The sequence below is a fragment of the Schistocerca serialis genome, chromosome 3 (assembly GCF_023864345.2).
Source record: "Schistocerca serialis cubense isolate TAMUIC-IGC-003099 chromosome 3, iqSchSeri2.2, whole genome shotgun sequence".
In the NCBI taxonomy this organism is placed as follows: Eukaryota; Metazoa; Arthropoda; class Insecta; order Orthoptera; family Acrididae; genus Schistocerca; species Schistocerca serialis.
The window spans coordinates 10,405,149-10,419,436 of record NC_064640.1 but is presented as its reverse complement, the minus strand read 5'-3'; the positions used below and the strand labels follow the sequence as shown (position 1 = coordinate 10,419,436).

The 14,288-nt window shown below is 37.1% G+C and overlaps 1 protein-coding gene across 1 annotated transcript in view; it reads left to right on the top strand.

Annotated features, from left to right (window-relative positions):
* The window catches only part of LOC126469667 (probable chitinase 2), a 323,373-nt gene that overhangs the window by 173,077 nt on the left and 136,008 nt on the right, over positions 1-14,288 (top strand). The window contains exon 3 of the mRNA XM_050096816.1: positions 1,408-1,567. Within this exon, the coding sequence (XP_049952773.1) occupies positions 1,408-1,567 (160 nt within the window). The remainder of the gene's footprint in view (positions 1-1,407; positions 1,568-14,288) is intronic.

Genomic DNA, 14,288 nt, shown 5'->3' with positions numbered 1-14,288 from the left:
AATAGCTGTAGTCTGATATCAGTGGAATGGAGGCATAAGTGGTAAGTTAAAAACTGCTGAGATTGATGTTTATTTCTTGTAATGGACCAATGACTATTCCCAGGTCTTGTGTGTGTGCTGGGCAGCAACTTCTAGTCATGGCTGCTCCAGGTGGAACTGTCTGCTATGATAATGATTATGCATGTGGCTAGGCTGTGAGCCCCATCTGCAGGGGTTCTGGCCACCTGTCATCTAAGAAGATGACGCCACCTCAGGGATTTGCATGTCAATGTGGATGAGATGATAAAAAAGACAACACAAAACCCAGTCTCTGAGCAGAGAAAGTGTTTGACCCAGCTGGGAATCGAACCCAGTTCCATTGCATGGCATTCAGCCATGCTGACCACTAAAATGTGGAGGAAGACAAACTTTCTGCTATACAGATAGCAACACTGCTACTCTCACAGTTAGTTTCAATATTTGTGGAGGGGCAGGCATATCTTTTATATATGCATATCTTATATATATATATATATATATATATATATATATATATATATATATATATATATATATATATATATCTGTATCTTGCTCTGCATATAAATGTCCTATATCTTGTATACCTACATCCTATGCAGGGGATGAATAAATAAATATGGAACATCTGTGAATGATAAGATGTTAAAATACTGATTTCTGGATCATCATTTTTGGCCATTATTTTTATGGCAAAAGTAGCTGACCCTTAATGTTTTAGCAGGACTATTAAACTTTTTCCAGTTTCAGTTTACATCAAAATATATGCCCAAGTACTTTCTTCTTTCTACCTTGTTTACAATTTTTTGTTAGTGAGTTAAACTATGTTAAAAGGTGGTGGGTATTTTTTACAGAACAAAATTGTATGTACTGTGTTTTCTTTTTCTTCTTCTTCTTCTTGTTTTTAAATTTAAAGCTTAGATCATTTACGTAAGACTAGTGAATAACTTTGAGAAAAACAGCATTTGCTATTTACTCTGTTTCTGCTTCTCTGTTTGTCTTGACAATAATGCTTGTTTCATCTGACAAAAACTGATTCTGCCTCATAATTAAAATAAAATGGTAGTTCATTAATGTAAGAGCAGCAACAGTCATGTTTCCTGCAAAGTGCCTGTTGTGATTTCTCTTGATGTTGATAATGTCATGTCCCTCTTTGCATTACTCAAACATCCTAGTTTCGATTTCTGCATCCTATTTCTTACGTAGGAACTAAACGAAGTATCTGCTGAATTGATTATTATGATTGTTACAAAAATATAAAAAAAAAATCCTTCTACTCTTTTCACTGTCATTCCGTATCTTTCATGCTTTGAGAATGGTAATCCTTCCTCACTTTATTAGTAAAAAAAAGTCTGACATAGTTATTAATATTGTAATACATTTGTGTAGGTAATTACAAGAAGATAACTGGTTTAAAAAACCAGTACCCTCACCTGAAAGTCTCCATTGCTATTGGTGGCTGGAATGAAGGCTCTGCAAATTATTCCCACATGGCATCTACTCCAACAACTAGACAACAATTTATAAGAAGTGTTGTAAATTTCTTAAGGTAAGATTGCTTAAATAGACTGAATAAACATAGATGAGTAAATTAAGGTAGTTGTTATGTTCTCATCTCTAGCTGAATATGGTCAGGAAATTTATCTTCAGATTTACTGTTACACAACAAAAGCAATCGGACATAAAAACAACCATTTACTAAGAAGATTGCAGTAAATATAAATTAGCGTATAGGAAATTTGATTACTGCATGTTTTTTTGGGGGGGGGGGTGGGGGGCGGGGGGGAGCGGGCAGAGTGATCCCACCTGGGGTTTCATCCTGGTGGTAAGGAAATTTTTATCACAAGAAAATACAGTTGTGTGAATGCAGTTCCTTGTTACCAGACAGTGTGCCACTGATTTGGGTTAAATTTTTGTTTTCTGCTCTGTGGTTCATAGAGGTAACAGATGATAATGATCCATTCATCAGATGGGGATATAAAGGTCACCAGTGCCCTTGATGTTATTGGGAGAAGTAAGCTATGTACCAGCAATGGACTTCTCTCCCTCTTTCATTTGCTAATAACAAACCAAGTGAGGTGCCGCAGTGGTTAGCACACTGCACTTGCATTCAGGATAACAAAAATTCAAACCCGCATCCAGAAATCCTGATTTAAGAGGTCCACGCTTTCCCTAAACTTCTTCAGGCAAATGCCGGGACGGTTCCTTCGAAAGGGCACAGTCGACTCCCTTCCCCGTCCTTATCTAATTCAACGGGACCGATGGCGTCGCTGTTTGGTAACAATGTAAACACAAAAATGTACTGCACAAGCACTCTTCATTGAAATGTCACTGATATGTAGTTGACATCTCATTAACAAGTATTAGAATCTCGGTGAGAGAACAATGTAGAATGTTCCACGTTGTCCCCATCAATAATCACGACTCATTAAGCCATTCATCTCTCTTCAGTGAAGGCATATATGGCAGGAAAACTAATAAGGTGTAAATTTTAAAAACCCTAAGCATTTTGGAGTGAAGTACCATTTCTCATAGAAGATGAACTAAGAAAGAAGGTGAAGATGTATTAAGAAAGTAGGTGAAGATGAAATAAGTAAGGAAATAGATGAGGATGAAGTATGAAAGTAGAGGGAGATGAAGTAGGAAAGTAGAGGGACATATCCTCATACTGAGAAGTGGTCAAAGACACTTTTAAAAGAATAACTTTGTTAACAAAATGAAACTCAATTATAATATCCTTACACGAATATCTACACAACGTAAATATCTCTCCTGTGACATTGCCTCTGAAGTGCCTACACGATAAACCCCAGTCGTTGTAGTTGGCAGTTTGAAGACCCGGGACATTACTGTGTTGGTACTCCTGGTGTGAAACAGGATGAATTAGACGAAGTGTCCCGGTGTGGAATGCTGATACAAAACTACTGGTGCTGCTAACTGGTAGCACTGCACTGAACTGCTGATGTGGCCAAACAGAACTTCTAGTGTTGCCAACTTGAGGTGTAGGGTGCACAGCCTGGTGGTGGCCTAAATAGTCAGACGTGGATGGATATCCGTGTGGTGCTGTGAGGGCACGTCACTCGAAATAGCAAAATAGTACCCTCCCAACAGCACTCTCTGCTGCACCAGGCACATAGCCTGTCGGCAAGGTTGGCGCCTCTAAACACTGTGGAGATGACATTTAACTCCGTGTCGAACAGCCTGTGCCGTACGAGAAAAATATCTCTGTTTTACAGAAAGCCATTTACGCACATCCTCCAGTTGGGATGGCTGCTGCACAGCCTGTCTGGTGTATGGAGGAAACAACTACTGAGAGGATACGTTATCTCTCTCCCCTTAGAAAGAGATGGTACTGCCATCTCAAAGACATATGGTTCTCATGGGGCAAGCCCTTGCCACCAGCTATAACAGTCCAAGGAACTGGAATGAGCAACAATACAGTCAGCAAAGAAAAAATGTGCCCAGGAACTGACCAAGAAAATACAATAACAGAACCTTGCATTCTACGCACACTGAACGCAACAAACACACTACGCATATATAAGAAGTACACAACCACTAATTAAGAATGCAAGCGAGAACTAACAAGATTCCTGAGCGTGGGGTGTAGAACCGGTGACTTTTGATACACAAGAATAGCACAGAAACTTTGCAAAATGTCAATACTGCATACATGAAAATACAGAAATGACTCACTAATTAACACAAGAAACTATCCGAACAAGACAAGAATGCGTTCTCCACATAGGAGAAGAGCGACGGGCCTCTACCGCAGCCAAGGACTGGACGCTGACAGGTCTTGTGGCAAAACTTGCGAGAAGGCACAACACGGCTTGCTGTCGGTGTGCGGTGGTTGGGCTAGCAACAACAACTGGAGTGACTGGGATGACACCAGCAAATGAGAAACTTGCACCGTACTATACTGAAAACAACTTAGACCAGCCATGTGAACGGGAAATCACACTAGTACACACTTTAACAAACTGCCTGAACTGTGCAGAGAAAACACAAACTACTAACAAACTAGCTGCATAAATTTAAAACAACACCCAGGTGGGAGAACTGTGACTGCAAAGAACACTACCCTCTGACTGCTGGAACAGAACAAGCAGGAAAACATTGCCCCAGCAAAAGTAACTAACACGTGAAAACAAAACCTGCAGCAGCAGACAACAACTCTGAAACCATACAGAAATAACACTGAAACATGAAACATGTGAGGACAATGTCAGCAAGCATTTTTACATTAATGCCATTTAAGTATGGCAGACAAGAGGAGGAAAGCCCATAACAACAACATACTTTAACACATGTAACACTGCACAAAACCTTCTTCCTCATTGTCCATTGTCCATTCACAGTCCCAAGATGGTGGCGAGTGTCAAAGTAAATCGTGCTTCTCCGCGGAAAAAAGTAAATTTCGGTGGTAAAAAGAAAACGCGTGTAAATTTTAAGGACGAAATTTCAAGGCTTAATGAACGTTTTTCCAGTTTACAATTTATAATCGGTGCTTTAAAAACGGACATGAAGAAACTTCAATCCCGAATTGTGAGGCGCTGATGAACAAAGAAGATTCGTCATCAGGAAACAAGTGGGAAACGGAATAAAACTGTTCCCAGGAAGTGCAATCTCAAAATAACACTAACACTTACGTGTGTAAAAACAGTGAAATCTTAGTGCTTAAAAACAGTCAATCACAAGTGCATAAAAACCTTATTGTGCACACTGCTGAAGATTCATTCGAAACATCAGTCGGAGCCGAAAAGTTTGGATTTGAATCGCAAAAAGTAAACAGACCGTAGCTAACTTTAACTTCCGTGTGTAAAAACAGTGAAACTCTAGTGCTTAAAAAAAGACAGTCATAAGTGCATAAAAACTTTATTGTGCACACTGCTGAAGATTCTTTGAATACGTCAGTCGGAGCCGAAAAGTTTGGAAATGAATCGCATAAAGTAAACAGACCGTTGCTAATTGATTCCCCGAGTGCGAAAATTGGAAAACGCGAGAAGATCTGTGTATTAGGGGATAGTCACGCCGAGCGGTTCTAGGCGCTACAGTATGGAACCGCGCGACCGCTACGGTCGCAGGTTCGAATCCTGCCTCGGGCATGGATGTGTGTGATGTCCTTAGGTTAGTTAAGTTTAAGTAGTTCTACGTTCTAGGGGACTGATGACCTCAGAAGTTAAGTCCCGTAGTGCTCAGAGCCATTTGAACCATAGTCACGCCCGGGGAATTTCCGCAGTGTTACCGAAAAAATACAACTTCATGGTATCTGGATTCGTGAAGCCTGGGGTCTCATTACGAGAACTAACAACCCTAACACAGTCTAATGAAGTAACTAGCTTCACTAAGGATAATTTTGTTGTTTTGCTCGGAGGAGCTAATGAAGTTTATAGAAATGAATCATACAAGGCTATCACAGAACTGAGAAATTGTCTAAATAATTTAACTCACACAAATGTTCTCTTTGTCAATGTCCCACAGCGTCATGACTTAATCGAGTTGGTCATGCGTAAACCGCGAATTTAGTGTCGCTAACAAGAGTTTCGCGGAAATATGTACTCATTTCCTGAATGTTGATGTTATAGACACAAACATTTTAGAGCGCAGGTTCTATACAGCTCACAGCCTTCATTTAAACGCATCAGGAAAAGAGGTTCTTGCTGATAAAATATTTACTAGTATCTCGCCTGACAATAAAGAAACCAAGACAAGTAGCAACCTAAGGCAAATTAAAAACCGTTTTTGGCGAGCAGCAAACAATAAAGCCCCCCAATCAGTTCGAAATTACGAAGTGGTTTAAACCCAGTAGGCTAGAAACGAACAATCAAATCGTAAAACAGCCTCAAATTACGAAATGGTTCAAGTCGAAAAGGACAGTGGTGAATGAAGCACAAATTTTGCGAGCTCCAAAATAACTTCACCACTTGATCGTCACCAAGAAGTAGAAGCCATACTCAACAAACACGCCAGGACTTTTTTAGGCATAACGTCACCTGCAGAATAAAAAGAAGCCACCACCACCAACGACAACATCAGTTACAGCAACAGCCCCACCTCCAGCAGAAACAGTGACAGTAAAAAACAGCAAAAACAGTGAGTGTACGAGAAAGCATGTCACCAACAGCAGCGGACACGGAACTTCGCAGTGTTGATTGCCTGAGGAGGGGTACAGCTGCTTCACTTAGTGATGATTGTTTATGGCAAAGATTGTGACAAATCAGCCCGAAAAATTGCAGATAAGCGTCAGAAATCAGGTATTAACAAAATAACAAATACTTGCAAAACTTTCAAGATAATGAGTCGAAACATTCAGTGCCTCAATAATAAAGTGTTAGAATTAGAAGTCGTCATAAACAACTTTGTAGATATCTCTTGTAGCTATTAGTCTGTCAGAACACTGGTGCACGGTCAGTGAATTAAGTCTTATAAATATAAGCAATTTTGAATTAGCATCTCGTTACTGCCGCAGTGTTGTAAAAATGGTGGAGTATGCATATATACTAGGGCTGGGCTGCAGCATAAAGTTAGACCTGAAACATACCATCTAAATATCGAGAAACATTTTGAATCATGTGCCATAGAGCTAAAATCTGAGGAGAAGCATAAAAATCTAATTGTCATATCAATATACAGGTCACCACTAGGTGACAAAAACATATATTTTTTTAAAAAATTTGTAAGCAGTGCTAAACATTTTGTATAACAATTAAGTGAACTTATTACTATGTAGGTATTTTAACATCAACCAGTTAATTGAAAATGAAGAAAAAAGACAGCTTTTGAGTATCCTACACAGCTTTCACACGAAACTGCTCTTCACAGACCCCACTAGAATAACAGAGTCATCTTCGTTCCTATTAGATAATATCTTTAGAAATATCGAAAATGATGTTACTGAGGCACAAAACGTAAACTTAGGTCTTTCAGACCACAACACACTACTAACATGCATAGGTGCTTCTGTACCTGAGGTGGTTAAGGACAAGTGGGAATATAAAAGGCACTTCTACCCAGAAAAGGTTAATATTTTTATCCAGTTGTTAGCAAAAGAAACCTGGGGAGACGTGTTCTCAAAATCGTCAACTGATGAATCATTCAATGCATTTTATAATACTTTCATGCCCATATTTGAGATGTGTTTTCCAAAAAAACTGACAAGAATTAATGTCATGCCAAGAAACAGCAGCCAATGGATAACACCAGCTATCAGAGTATCCAGTCAAAAGATAAAACTTCTCTATCAACAAAGAAAACACAACCAAGATTTTCACTTTACAGAATATGTTAAGACGTATGGGAAAATTTATAAGAAAGTAATTAAAACAGCCAAGACAGTGCACAATGATAAAGTAATCATAGGGACAGCAAACAAGTCGAAAGCAAGATGGTGGTGAAAAAAGATTCACGAAAATCGAGTTCCACGAAAAACGTAAAAAAGAATGAGCCTTTATGTATTCAGTGCAAAAAAAGTATCTTGGTTCGACCTGGGAAATGTTACTGCTGCGAAGTTAAAGCAAAAAACGCAAACGAAATCATTAGAAGATCAAAATCTTGTGAAAAAACCGTGGCAAATGCAAATTCAGTGACATCGATATGCAAACATTGCGATGATTTTCGTCTCATTTTAACTGCAAAAAACAGTGAAATCAGTGAACTTAAAAGGACTGTAGCCTTATTGCAGAAACTGCTGCAACATCTTGGCTGTAAAGCTCAACAAACAGAGCATCGTCTGAACCTGGAAGAAATATCGGCTACCAGTGATGTAATCAAAGGAAAACGACTGTGGAAACCAGCACAAAACTTGGAAATAATAAAGTAAGTGCATCAAATAGTTATAATGACAAACGTGATTCCACAATGTCATTCAGAAACACGAGTCCAGATAATAATTACAAACAACAACAGCCGTGCACTGTTCATTTTTCGCGCGTGTCGCATCCTAAACAAAGAAATGTGAATAAAAATCTGTCGACTGTCCTCAAGTGTGCAAAAAAGAACAAAAAGTGATAATTTTTGCCGATAATCATGGACATCAGATAGCAGAAAAGGTAACAGATACACAAATTAGCGCAAGTGTCCAAGCCTTTGTCAAACCAGGAGCAGGCATTGTAAAAGTGACAAAAACAGTGGTAAAATCATGTGAAAACCTTCACCCAAAGGACTGTGTCGTAATTTGTGCTGGTGCAAATGATGTTGCCAGAGACAAAGGCAGTGAACTCATCACTTTTCTTGAAAGTGTGCTACCCAAATTAGGGAAAACAAATGTAGCTGTTGTAAATCAACCACACAGATACGACCTACCTCCTTGGTCATGCGTTAATAAATTAATAGAAAGAGTAAAAAAAGAGATAGATGCTGTATGCAAAAAGTTTCTGTATGTGAACTTAATAAACATAAGCACATTAGACAGGTCCATACACACTGGCCATGGCCTACATTCAAATCACAGTGGGAAATAATTTTTGGTTGAAGAAATCTGTCGTCTAGCAAATTTGTGTTACAATAGGCATAATATAGAAGCAGTCCAAAGTACTTTGGACAAATGGGTCATAAAGAAAGATGCGATCTCTTATAAAAAGGGCGAAAGACATTTTTTAGGGAAATAGGCTGTATCACAAAAAAATGTGATGCAGAATTAAACTGCAAATACACACTCAAGATTGTACACCAGAATGTACAGTCATTAACAAACAAAGTTGATGAAATAAATATACTCCTCAATAGTGAATGGAAAGATGTTTCAGTGTTATGTTTTGGTGAGCATTGGTTACAAAATGAGTATTTTCAGTACTTAAAAATATTGCATTTTAACCTTGCAAACTGCTTTTGTAGAATGGAATCAAAACATGGGGGAACTTGTATATATGTAAAAGAAAATGCAGATTATAAGAGTATAGCATCTGTTTGCAAACTTGGTTGTGAAAAAGACTTTGAAATCGCTGATGTTGAGTTAATGTCTGAAAAAACTATTATTTTATATGTGTATAGATCTCCTGTAAGCAAAATAAATGTTTTTTCTTTTTTTTTTTTCAAAAAATTGGACGTTGCTTTAGGCAAACTTAAGACAACTGGGAAAACAGTGGTACTATGTGGTGATTTTAATATTGACTTTCTGAGCCATAGCCCTCACAGGGAAACGTTTTTAAATATTATAAGAGCCTACAATCTTTGTCTGACTGTTAGCTCATGTAACAAAAACTAGTGTCACTCGCCTTGATCAGGTATGTGTAAACATGGACAAGTGTACATCAGAAAACTTTGATACCGGCTATAGTGACCACCTTTGGCAACAACTGACCATACCTGTAAATCACATTTCGACCAATATAGAACATGTTATCTGTAAAAGAATTTATAGTTGGAAAAATATTGAATACTTCCAATACCTAATCAGCGAACAATCTCGGAGAGAAGTATATAATACCTCTATTACCAACAAAAAGATGGAAATTTTTTTTAGCATTTTCAAGCATAACTTTGACATAGCTTTTCCACAAAGGAAAGTGATTTCCAAAAGTACAGATAGATTCAAAAACTGGCTTACATCAGGCATTAGATTATCTTGTAAAAGGAAGTGGGAACTTTTTCTGCTGTCGAAAACTCACAGCAGTCCAGAATTTATTAATTATTTAAAAAAATACAAGCTAGTTTTGAAACATGTCATAAAAGAGGCAAAAATTAAGGAAAATAACAAATATATTATGAAGTCATGCAATAAAACTAAGTCCATGTGGAAAGCTGTGCAGGATCCTATGGGGAAGAAGACAACTCACAAAAATATTGTGATATCACACGATTCCAAGAATGTCACTGACCCTAGGGCAGTTGAAAACAGTTTCAATTCTTATTATGCAACTGTTGCTGGAAAATTAGTGAAGGAAAAATTTGGAAATCCACCTAATACAACATGGAAAGAACTTTCATCTATTGAAATAAATAATATATCCATGTTCCTCAGTCCAGTAAGCCCAACAGAGCTCCTAAATACCATTAATTCACTGAAGAGTAAGTATTCAACTGGTATTGATGATATTCCAGATTATATTATAAAAATAACAGCTAGACAAATAATTTCGTCTTTATTGGACATAAGCAACTCATCCTTATCCATGGTGTCTTCCCTCAGCAACTGAAAATGGCAAAAGTAATACCCCTATATAAAAAAGGTGATCATCAGTGTATGGGTAACTACAGGCCTGTGTCTCTATTGTCAGAGTTTTCGAAAATTATTGAAAAAGTGTTCCTTTCAAGACTAATTATATTCTTCAACAAGAATAGTATTATTTCTGGATGTCAACATGGCTTCAGACCACAGCAATCAATTGAAACAGCCATTTTCCTTCTGATAAACCATATCTTAAATGCAGTTGACAACCACAGAAATATCTCAGGTTTAGTCTTGGTCCTAACAAAAGCTTTTGATGTGATTGATCATTCTATACTCCTGAGGAAGCTCGAATGATATGGTGTAAGAGGTGCACCAAATCAGTGGATTAAATCCTATTTGGAATATCGCTCTCAGGTAACTGAAATTAAGTACATGTAAGGAAATGAACGCGAGGTACAGCTTTCAGAACCATGTGGACTAAGTCATTGTGTTCCACAGGGCTTCATTTTAGGTCCCTGTCGTTTTTTCGTCTACATTAATGATTCCCATCACACATCAGGTATTCTGAACCAGTACTGTTTGCAGATGATACTAGTCTATTATTGAAGGGAATAAAGAAGAAAATCTTACTGCATCTGCAAAAGGTATTACAAAAGGAGTGTCTGAATGGATTACCAGAAACAGGCTAATAGTTAATCCCCAAAAAAAGGTACTCATGAATTTCCACACTGATCAAAATAAAAATCTGGTACAACCTGCAATATGTATAGATAACCAGAACAATAGTTCTGTCAATGAAACTAAATTTCTTGGGATTCATATCCGGGAAAATCTTAAATGGAGCACTCGTATCACATCCCTAAATTCAAAACTAGCAAAAATTAGCTATGTAGTAAGAATTCTCTGCAACAATACTAGTGGAGAAACAGTTAGGGCTTTATACTTTGCTCGTATACATTCAATACTGAAGTACAATGTCATTTTCTTGGGAAATGTACACCAGGCCATAACAGTTTTCAGGAAACAAAAGGCAATTATAAGAATAATGAAACAAGTGAGCAACAGAAAACCATACAAACCTTTCATTAAATATCTAAAGAATCTACCCCTTCCCTGCATTTATATACTGGAAGTAGTCATGCATATCAAGAAAAGCATACTGGGAAAAGAAAACCTTTTTCCTCAAAACAAAAGTGTCCATGATTACAGTACCAGGTCAGACAGTGACATACGTGTTAATCATTGTAACACCACATTATGCCAAAAAGGTGTATATCATGCAGGAACAAAACTGTACGTCTGCAGCTCGTGGTCGTGCGGTAGCGTTCTTGCTTCCCACGCCCGGGTTACCGGGTTCGATTCCCGGCGGGGTCAGGGATTTTCTCTGCCTCGTGATGACTGGGTGTTGTGTGCTGTCCTTAGGTTAGTTAGGTTTAAGTAGTTCTAAGTTCTAGGGGACTGATGACCATAGATGTTAAGTCCCATAGTGCTCAGAGCCATTTGAACCATTTTTTGAACCAAAACTGTACAACAGATTACCAAGACATAAAATCTCTTCCTGAACTACAAAGCTTTAAAAAGTCTGTGACAGCCTACCTTCTGAAAAACTGCTACTATTCAATCTCACAGTATCTTATGCAAGAAAAAATTTGTATCTTTGATTGTTATAACTATACAGTATTTCAAAATTTTGTAATTATTAACTGTATAGATCCAATTTGTCATAAAAATTCAAAGTATGTATGTTTGACGTTTGAAAAACCAATAACTAAAAAGGTTTACTGTCCAATATCCGGTGTACAATATATGTCCTGAAAAAGAGATTTATATGGACAAATAAATAAATAAATAGGAGTATAGTAAAAAAGGAAACAAACGAAAGTGTTAAAAAGCAAGATGATGTATTAAAAGATGTAACAAATTACATAAATGACTATTTCATAAACACTCCAGTCAATCTGAGTAAACATTTTGTTAGTAATAGTAGTACCACATTTCAAAGAGAGCAAAGTGGTCATTAAATATTGCTATGTCCCACAAATAAATTAGAAGTTCTTAAGATAATAATAACAATGAAGAATAAAATGTCCTCTGGAACTGACGAGGTACCAGGGACAGTCATAATTAAATGTGCTAGTGTCATAGCAGAACCACTCTCACATATCATTAACAGAAGGGGCATTCCTACAAAGATTAAAAATTTCGAAAATAAAACCATTGCATAAGAAGGGTAATATATATGAAGTAGGAAACTATAGACCAATAGCTTTGTTATCTGCATTTTCAAAAATAGTAGAGACTGTCATGAGAAATATAATTACAAATTGTCTGTAAACCAACATGGTTTTTGCAAAGGCATGAGTACAGAAATAGCAATTACTCAATTCATTGTAATAGGACTTGACAGAAATAACAGTACAGTAAGAATAAACTTGGACTTATCAAAGGAATTCGATACTGTTGATCATGATATCTTGCTAGACAAACTAGAAGCTATAGGTATATGAGGAGTTGCACTAAAATGGTTTCAGTCATACCTCCGCAATAGAAAACAGGCAGTAGAAATTACCTCAGCAAGCAATAAAAACCAAAGCATTGTGTACAGATCGGACATGCAGACTGTACCAATCAGAGTACCTCAGGGCAGCATTCGAGGACCTCTCTTATTTCTTATGTATATATTAATGATATCAAGATCCCAATTAGTGGTACACACATAACTTTGTTTGCTGATGACACAAATATTGTTGTAACAGACATAAATTGGGTATTTGCAACATCTGCAACCAGGGTTTTGGAATACATACAAAACTGGTTTGAACATAACAGGCTAACCTTAAATATTTCAAAAACTAATTATATACATTACAGGAAAACAAAGTCTCATCATGATGTGAACCTCAAAATTGAAAATAAACAAACTGAAAGGGTAGCTGCCACAAAATTCTTAGGTGTGCAAATTGATGAAAATTTAGACTGGAAAGCCCACATTCTCTACCTCATTAATAAGTTAAGCTCTGCTTGTTTTGCATGGCGCACAATTAGTACTGAGTGTAGTAAAGAGTGCAGCAGAGAACTGTCTGCGTTGCTTACATCCATTCTTCTATCACCTATGGCCTAACCCTCTGGGGTTCATGAAAACCATCTTCACCTTACAAAAACGTGCTGTTAGAATAATTTCAAACAGTGAAAGGCTAACACCTTCCAAACAGTTATGACAACACCTAAATATTCTACCCTTACCATGCCTCTATATAAAAAAGTGTTATTAATATAAAAATGTACATTGATGATTACAAAACCAACTCAGGTCTTCACTCGTACAATCCAAGACTGTGCAATGACATCCACATAAAAGGAGTAAACAAGGCTTTAACACAAAAAGAAACCACCATTCTGGGTACTATTTTGTACAACAAACTTCAAATTCAGCCAAAAGAAATAAAAACATTATTTACATTCAAGGAAGCAATATTTAAATTCTTAATGACTAACTGCTGTTATAGTGTAAATGAATATCTGCAGTAACCTTGTAGCAAGTAACTACATTCATTTACTATATGTTAATGGTAGAATAAATCTAATGCTTGCCACAGCCTCAGTGTTAATTTTTCTTAACAAAAGTGTTAAATTAATTATTTACTTTTAATGTATTTCATGTAAAAGATCCTTCTCATACTTTTATAATATGACAGTAATCAAAGTTGTATTGCATAAAAATATTGTGGTGGGTACAATGAACCGTTGTATTATGTAGGAAACTGTACACTATTATCTTATTTTTGTTATACTATGTTCTTTGACGAAATCCATGCAATGTACATTGTCATTGGATGAATAAACTACTGCTACTACTACTACTACTACTACTACTACTATGCTCACACTGAGGAGAAATTGAAGACACTTTTAAGAGAATAACTTTACTAACAAAATTAAATTCAGTTATAATATACAACAGAAATACCTCTCCTGTAATGTTGTCTATTATGTGCCGACACAATGAACCCCAGATTCATTGTAGGTGACAGTATGAAGACCTGGGACATTACTGGGGTGGTACTGCCAGCATGTGATGGCTGACATACTGTTGGTGAAGACCTGAATCAACTGGGCTGGGTTTGCCAGTGTGGAGTGCTGAGACAAAACTGCTGGTACT